The sequence below is a fragment of the Theobroma cacao genome, chromosome 3, assembly GCF_053813885.1.
Source record: "Theobroma cacao isolate CCN51 chromosome 3, ASM5381388v1, whole genome shotgun sequence".
Taxonomy (NCBI): domain Eukaryota; kingdom Viridiplantae; phylum Streptophyta; class Magnoliopsida; order Malvales; family Malvaceae; genus Theobroma; species Theobroma cacao.
Genome location: NC_142641.1, coordinates 25939827 through 25948450, shown reverse-complemented (window position 1 = coordinate 25948450; position 8624 = coordinate 25939827). Strand labels below are relative to the sequence as shown.

The following is an 8624-nucleotide window of genomic DNA, read 5'->3' as shown; positions in this document are numbered from 1 at the left end:
CATATAGGCTCTAGAGCCACCACCATAATCTCATACATACATTTATTCATGTAAAATGCCCAACACTGGAAATAACAACATAAACATATTCATAGTCTATAAACATAAACATAAAGTAAAGACCGACTCGTCCACGGAACGTGATCAACCCTCTAGGCATCAAATGGTTGTTAAACATCTACCAAAGAATGAAGATCGGACACTGGTATCCGTGACACTAACTGCTATCAATATGCTATATCTGATCTGTAACATAAGAGTGAAGTCGTCAATACACTCTTATCATTCCATAACCATTGAACTCACACACTGTGATGGTACAACCCCCATCAACCTTGGGCCGACAATGTACAACCCTATTTCACCTTGGGTGTGTATGATGCATCATAGGAGTGAAGTCGTCAATACACCCCATGTGAGTGGATTCGATCGCACTCGTTAAGCTTTTATACTTAAAGCAATTAGTATGTGGAATGCCTATCACATACATTCTTACTCATCTCATAAGGTATATGGAATTTCACATCATACACACATCTCATGGCATTTCCTCATGCCTACTCTTTCATCATATCGTATGTAAAACATGCATTACATATATAATCAAATAGCATTCATCATGCTTCCTCAAACATCTCATGTAGTATATGGAAAACACCTCCTAGACAAAAAATAATAGCTTAGATGAAAACCATCATACAAGCCTTTACACATTTCATGCCTCAACATAACTAGCATACACCTCATATATTCATGCATTAATCATAAATCATATCTTGTACCCACACTAGTCCTAGGATTTTCAACCAGAAAAAGAATCTTCCTTGGTCCCCATTTGGATTTCCTTCCCGAATCTAAGAACCCATCTCCAAGAAAAATCTGCGCTGATGATGATTGCAAAGGCAGTAGGAAAGCCTCCATTAGATCATATTTGGATTGTGAGTAGGGATCGAAAAACCGGGAATGTGACTGGAGGTTTTACACAAAGCGTAGAGTTTTCAAAACTACCGGCGTATTGCACCCACTGCTGCCATGTAGGTCACGATATTTCAGCATGTCTTGTGCTTGGAAATAGACCAGAGAAGGTAGAGGTCCTACGACAGAAACCGTTATTGAAGGAAAAGGCTGTGCATGACGAAGACCGAGAGAGGGAGACAAAAGAAACAAAAGATCAAGAAAAAAGAAAAACCCTGAGAAGTGAGGAACAACTGATAAGGAACATGCAAGCGAAAGTAGCAGGTGAGCAGGTGGTGATTAATCTGGAGGAACCGGGATCGAGCAAACAATGGCAGGTTATCGAACGGAGGGGCAAGAATGGATTAATGCAGTCAAAAGTGGAGGAAATCAATGCTGTCGCTGCTCGGCACAAACCGATAGGCATGGCGACCGGGTAAAGAAATGAAGGAGCTGTGATTTGAGGAAGAAAAGAGGAGCTGCAGATGAGCAGTAAGGGTTCCAAAAGTAACCAACAGCAGCAGAATACGAAAGGCAAGAGAGAGGAAATAATTACAGCACAGTGAGCGGATAGTATTCCGGCTGCTGCTCCATCATGAGTTCCGATAGGTGAGAGACTTAGGGACAAAGTCGAAAATGAGCAGAAGCTGTCCCAGGCTTCAGCCCAAGTAAAGGAAAATAACAGTAATACAATTATGGTCATCGATGAACCGCAAGAAGAGGTGGCGGTCGGGCACCGTGGAGCTACGGACGACGAGAAGGTGCGCGTGGATACCCAGAACGGTAGAATGGAACTACCGAGGGGAATCGAGATGGTGACAGCACGTCCAGCAAAGCCAAACATGGGGGAAAACGCTGGGCAGGAAATCTTTCACGTGCATGGGGTGCATGGCCAAAAGACAAAAAAGTTGTTGACCATGCCAAGCACCAAAAGAGAAAGAGACCTGCCCAAGGCACCAGGGGCAGCGGCAGTTAGTAGGACCGAAGCACAGACCATGAAGGACATGCGAGACCCAACAAACAGTGCAATAAAAATGATAGACAAGGACATGACAAGGGCTGCAAAAGGAGATGAGACAATGGTGCACAAACCAGTACATGCGAGGGAAGGTAAAAATTCAAAAAATTACTTTATTAATCAACCAGCGCAAGTGGATAACTTATTGCAGGAGAATGATAAGCAAAGGGCAGATAGTGGGGCATGGATTCAGATTTTGCCAGTGGGCATACGGGAAGGAAGTGACGAACACAGTCCAATAGTGGGACACGGTGCAAGGCAGATTAAAAGTTTAAAAAGAAATAACCGGGTTGTCTCAGCAGTAGCATGTTCGCATGAAAGTACAAGCATGAAGTCAAAAAATTATTTTATTATGCCAACTTTACAGCATGGGGCCAGTATGATAATGGTAGAAAATGAAGTCAATGGGCAAAAGGAATCAACGGATACTCTGAAAGGAAGTGGGGATTATGCCTCAGATGACCAAGATGCAAGTCACACTGAGAACGTAGAAGGAAATAATCGGGTTACTTTAAAGGAGGCTTACACATGGGGAACGATGGAAGATCAAGCAGAAAATCCACCTAATTTGGAGTCAGCTTCACGCAAGTGCATGAACAACAAGGAGCTGAGTGATGTGCCCTCTATTTCAGGTGCTAGCCGTACAGATATGGAAGTGCACCCACTAATGCGACACAGAAGACACTCAGATACTGAAATTTCTATAGGCAAAGCTTTTATTTTAACATCAGGAGAAGCTATGGATTTGGGGGAAAATGAAGGGGTCTCAAAGGGTGATTCCATCTCGGTGAGTTTTAAAGCTAGAACCCGATCATGATTTGTGAACTAGTGTGGAATGTGAGGGGTATCTCAAGTGCAGCTATCCAAAGGAGAATAAAAAAACTGCAATTAATGCACAAGTTAAAAATTTTAGTCATTTTGGAACCCATGGTGGAAGCTACTAAAGCTGATTTTATCAGAAAAAAGTTGGGTTTTGAAAAATTCTTTGTGAATTGCTCCCAAAAAATATGGATGTTTCACTCATTTGATCTAAGTTGTGAAGTATTACTCGATCACGTTCAGTGTCTCCATGTTAAGCTATCCATATCATGGTTGGAAGCCCCGTTACTGGCATCTTTTATCTATGCAAAATGCACCAGGACAGAGCGAATGGTGCTTTGGGATTGCTTGAGGAGTTTGTCTGTCAGTATTCATTCGCCATGGATTGTGGGGGGTGATTTTAATGCCATTTTACATAGTGGGCAAAAGTTGAATGGGGCTGCTCCGCATGGAGGGTCTATGGAGGACTTTGTCTCAACCTTACTTGATTGTGGGTTAATGGATGGTGGTTATGAAGGCAGTCCATTCACTTGGACCAATAATCGAATGTTTCAACGGTTAGATAGGATGGTGTATAATCATCATTGGGCAGAATTCTTTTCAACTACTCGTATACAGCACCTTAATAGAGATGGGTCTGACCATTGTCCACTACTGATTTCTTGCTCAATGAATCAGGAAAAAGTTCCCTCTTCCTTTCGGTTTCTTCATGCTTGGGTACTTCATCATGATTTTAAAAAGTTTGTGGAGCAAAATTGGAATTTTCCCATTTTTGGCTCAAGTCTACAGGCTTTTTGGGCGAAGCAACGTCGGTTAAAGCTGTCACTAAAAAGGTGGAATAAGGAGGTCTTTAGAGACATATTTCACAACTTAAAGGTGGCGGAACAAAGAGCAGCAGATTGTGAATTAATTTTCCAACAGGAACAGTCATGTGAGAATCGGGCAGCAATGAACAAAGCATATGCTCAGTTGAATCATTATCTTAGTGTTGAAGAATTATTCTGGAAGCAGAAATCTGGTATTAAATGGCTTGTAGAGGGTGAGCACAATACCAAGTTTTTTCACATGCGGGTTAAGAAAAAAAGAATCAAAAGCCACATATTCAAGATTCAAAATTCGGATGGCAATTGGATTGAAGAACCGGATGCTGTGAAGTCCTCTGCAGTGGATTTCTTTTCCTCACTCATGAAAAAGGAACCGTGTAGTATGGCCAGGTTTGATGCTTCGTTGATTCCGGCTATTATTTCTGATAACGATAATCTGAGTTTATGTGCAGAGCCATCAAGGGAGGAGCTAAAAGAGGCAGTTTTCAATATCGACAAGGATAGCATTGCTGGCCCTGATGGATTCTCCTCTTATTTCTATCAACAATGCTGGGTTATAGTTACAAATGACCTCCTAGACGCAGTAATTGATTTTTTTCATGGGGCTGACTTCCCAAGGGGAATCACATCCACAACAATAGTGTTGTTGCCCAAGAATCACAATGCCTCGACATGGAGCGATTTTAGACCGATAAGTCTTTGCAATATCTTGAATAAAATCATTACTAAGATTTTAGCTAATCGTCTCGCAAAGGTGCTCTCTTCCATCATTACAGATAATCAAAGTGGCTTTGTAGGGGGGAGATTGATCAGCGACAACATCCTACTTGCACAAGAACTAATTGGGAAGATTGATCGAAAGTCAATGGGTGGAAATATAGGTCTCAAGTTAGACATGATGAAGGCATATGATCGGCTTGAATGGGATTTTCTTTTTAGAATGCTTGAGCAGTTCGGATTTAATTCACAGTGGATTGGGATGGTCCATCGTTGCATATCTAATTGCTGGTTTTCATTGTTAATTAATGGTGGTGCTATGGGATATTTCAAGTCAGAAAGAGGACTCAGACAGGGCGATTCCATTTCTCCTCTTCTATTCATTCTTGCTGCCGAATACTTATCTCGAGGGTTAAATGCTTTATTTGCTCAATATCCATCCCTGCACTTTATTTCCGATTGCTCCATGTCAGTTAGCCACTTGGCTTTTGCAGATGATATTCTTATATTCACTAATGGTGCCAAGTCCTCCTTGCAGAAAATTCTAACATTCTTGCAGGCTTATGAGGAGATTTCTGGACAGCGAATAAACCACTCTAAAAGTTGCTTCATCACTCACCAAAATGTGGCGAATTTGCGCAAACAAATCATCTTTCAAGCCACTGGATTCATCCATAAATGCCTACCTATCACTATACAAAGGTCCGAAAAAGGTAATGTTGTTTGATGATCTGGTGGAAAAGATTCGAGAGCGCATTGAAGGATGGGACAATAAAATTCTTTCTCCAGGTGGGCGAATTACGTTATTACGGAGTGTTCTGTCTTCCTTACCTATCTATTTGCTCTAGGTCCTCAAGCCTCCTATTTGTGTGACTAAAAAAATAGACAGAATGTTCAACAATTTCTTATGGGGAGGCTCAACAGGCACTAGACACATTCATTGGAGTGCGTGGCATAAGATCACATTTCCATCCAGTGAGGGAGGATTAGACATCCGAGGCCTAGGTGATGTATTTGAGGCTTTTAGCATGAAGCTTTGGTGGAGGTTTGTGTCCTGTAACAACATTTGGACGCAATTTATGCGGACTAAATATTGTACAACCCAAATTCTGAGGTACGTCCAACAGAAACTTCATGATTCACAAACATGGAAACGAATGCTTGCTAGCTATTCAACCGCAGAGAATTACATTAGATGGCGGATTGGTAAGGGAGAGTTATTCTTTTGGCATGATTGCTGGATGGGTGATACCCCCTTGGTCAATCGTTTTCCAGTATTTGCATCATCGATGACGAGAGTTTCCCATTTTTACGATGATGGTACATGGAACGTGGATAAGCTGAACAATGTGCTGCCGGAGGAAGTGGTGGTGGAAATTCTAAACATTCTGATTGATCCTCTTAATGATGATAAGGCATTTTGGGTGCCTACCTCAGATGGGCAATTCACTACTAAGTCCGCTTGGGAGATAGTTCATCAACACCAGTCGGTAAACCCCGTGTTTGATTTAATTTGGCATAAAAGCATTCCTCTAACTATCTCTTTCTTCCTTTGGAGGTTATTACAGGACTGGATCCCAGTTGATTTGCGGTTGAAAACCAAGGGTTTCCAGTTAGCTTCTAAATGTCAACATTGCAATTCAGAGGAGTCTCTATTGCATGTCATGTGGGAATGCCCAATTGTCGTACAGGTTTGGATTTATTTCACAAAATTCTTCCAAATCAATATTATTCATCCCCAGACTGTTAATCAGATTATGTGGGCATGGCTGTACTCCAGAGATTATACAAAAAAAGGACGCATACGCACGTTAATGCCTTTATTCATTTTTTGGTTCTTATGGGTTGAAAGGAATGATGCAAAACATAGGAACCTTGGTATGTATCCTAACAGAGTGGTGTGGAGAGTACTCAAGCTCATCCACCAACTATTTCATGGGAGACAATTCCAGCGGTGGCAATGGAGGGGAGATCTTCAGATTGCTCAGACATGGGGTCTAATATTTCAGCAGGCAGTCCCACATCCACCAAGAATATTCTCTTGGCATAAACCATCAACAAGTGAGTTTAAGTTGAATGTTGATGGTAGTTCAAAGCACAATTTTCAGAATGCTACTGGAGGAGGACTTCTTCGCGATCATACTGGTACCTTGATCTTTGGTTTCTCCGAAAATTTTGGATCGTGTGATTCTTTACAAGCAGAATTGATGGCTCTGCACAGGGGTCTATTGTTGTGTACTGAATATAGTGTTTCTAGACTTTGGATTGAAATGGATGCGAAAGTAGTGGTACACATGATTAATGAGGGTCATCAGGGATCTTCTAGGACTCGGAACTTGCTTGCCTCTATTCGTAGATCCTTAAGTAGTATCTCTTTTAGGATTTCGCACATCCATAGAGAGGGAAACCAAGTAGCAGACCATCTTGCGAATCAGGGACATACGCACCAAAATCTGAAGGTATTCTCGCAAGCAGAAGATCAGCTCAGAGGTATTCTCAGATTGGATAGAGTTAATTTACCTTATGGTTGTTTTTAATGAATGTAAAGAAGTAGTACTCCTAGTTTATTTTTCCTGCTTAGTTACTCTAATAGATTTTTGTAAAATGGACATGTTTCAATTTTATGACGATAGTTAAAATATGGCCATAAAATGAAACACTCCATCCTAGGTGCTTTTCTTTTTTACATTCTCTGTTTTATATTTCATTCTAGTTTATTGTCTCCATGTAATAGTAAGGAAAATTTGTTTTACTGTAGCATCAAAAGATATGCACGTAAAATAGTTTTCCTTACTCTAGGTGTTTCTATGAACTTTACTTATAATCATGTAACTCGGAGGTACGGTTTATGCCCCCTTTCTTTGTACTTTTATTTCGTTATTAATAAAATTTAACAGGGTAGCTGGGCCCTACGTGAATTTCCAGTATATAAAAAAAAAAAACATCGAGTGTGGAAATGATTGTCTTGTTCTTTATATTCATTTTCTCAAACTTAAAAGCTAAATCCTCAAAAACATCATGTAATTCATCAAAAGCATATGAATTAAGTTCACAAGATGAAGAAATTACCTTTATGTCTTCAAGAGCCATGTAGCATAATTGAATTTGATTTGAGTATTCATCTTCACTTGATTCCTTGTTTGCATTTGCCATGTTGCTTGTTGAGCATTGATTCTCGCAAGAGTTGTCTTCCAATTCCTTTTCCATATTTGTTTCTCCATATAACTCTTCTAATTTTTGCCAAATTTTCATGACACTTTTGTACATGAATACTTTATCGTATTCTCTATAATCAAGTGCACATATGAGAGTGTGCATGGCCTTCGAGTTTATTTGTGCTCTCCTCATTTCAACTTCTATCCACTTATTTTTATCTTTAGGAGTTTTCTCACCATTTATGGAATTTGTGATCATAGGAATGAAAAGACCATCGGTAATGGCATCCCATATCTCATAGTCATAAGACCTAATATAAATGGACATTCTAGTACTCTAATAAGGATAGTTTGATCCATTAAATAGAGGAGGCACATTTATGCATTAACCCTCAATATCAATAGAATTTTTTAGAGCTATTAGGATCTAGCCTAAGGATGTTAGGCCTTAAAAATGAGGGTTAGGCTCTAATACCACTTGTTGGTCTAGATAATATGTGCTAGTGGGGGGGGTGAATAGCAAAAATCGGCTCTTGACAAAATGAAGAACTAATTTTCAAAACAAAGAAAATAAAAATAGAGTATACAGTGCACAACAATTTATAGTGGTTTGGTCCAAGACCTACATCCACTACCTTGATTATCCAACCAAGGATTTTCACAACAATTCCACTAATAACCGGTGAAATTCACAAGCTTTCACCAAGCTTTACAATGGCTTTTACAAGGCTCAACCAAAACCTTGTACACTAGTTTTTCACGGGATAAACTAAAACCCAAAGTGGTTTTTCAAAGGCTCAACCACAACCTTTCACAATGGTTTTTCACAAGCTCAACCAAAACCCAACGTGGTTTTTCAAAGGCTCAACCACAACCTACAACAATGCTTTTTCACTAGATCAACCAAAACCCAACACTTAACTTCTTAAGGCTAAGTTAGAACCTTAACACATTCAAGCAATCCTAGCTTGAAAAAAACACTTAGAGTGACTCCCTCATTCGAAGAATATAAGAAGATAAGTAGAAAAAAGTACCTATGATCAGAAGTTGATCTACATGGTACACAGTTGAGTGCAGAATACAAGTACAAAGAATGGGCATTTAGATACAGTGAGGTGAAGAGAAAATTCTCTGGTT

At 40.0% G+C, this 8624-nt stretch overlaps 1 protein-coding gene across 1 annotated transcript; it reads left to right on the top strand.

Moving 5' to 3' along the window:
* The first annotated feature begins 1649 nt into the window (after positions 1–1649).
* LOC148763655 (uncharacterized) lies at positions 1650–6869 on the top strand. Its single transcript, XM_088804596.1, has 5 exons — positions 1650–2759; positions 3035–5045; positions 5257–5822; positions 5901–5998; positions 6185–6869. The coding sequence occupies exons 1-5, from the start codon at positions 1650–1652 to the stop codon at positions 6867–6869; spliced, it is 4470 nt and encodes a 1489-aa protein (XP_088660722.1).
* The last annotated feature ends 1755 nt before the right edge of the window (positions 6870–8624 follow it).

Coding starts and splice junctions, on each gene's coding strand:
- LOC148763655 (XM_088804596.1), top strand. CDS start 1,650: ATGGTCATCGATGAACCGCAAGAAGAGGTGGCGGTCGGGCACCGTGGA. Junction 2,760..3,034: donor CAAAGGGTGATTCCATCTCG/GTGAGTTTTAAA, acceptor GATCACGTTCAG/TGTCTCCATGTTAAGCTATC. Junction 5,046..5,256: donor TATACAAAGGTCCGAAAAAG/GTAATGTTGTTT, acceptor GAGGCTCAACAG/GCACTAGACACATTCATTGG.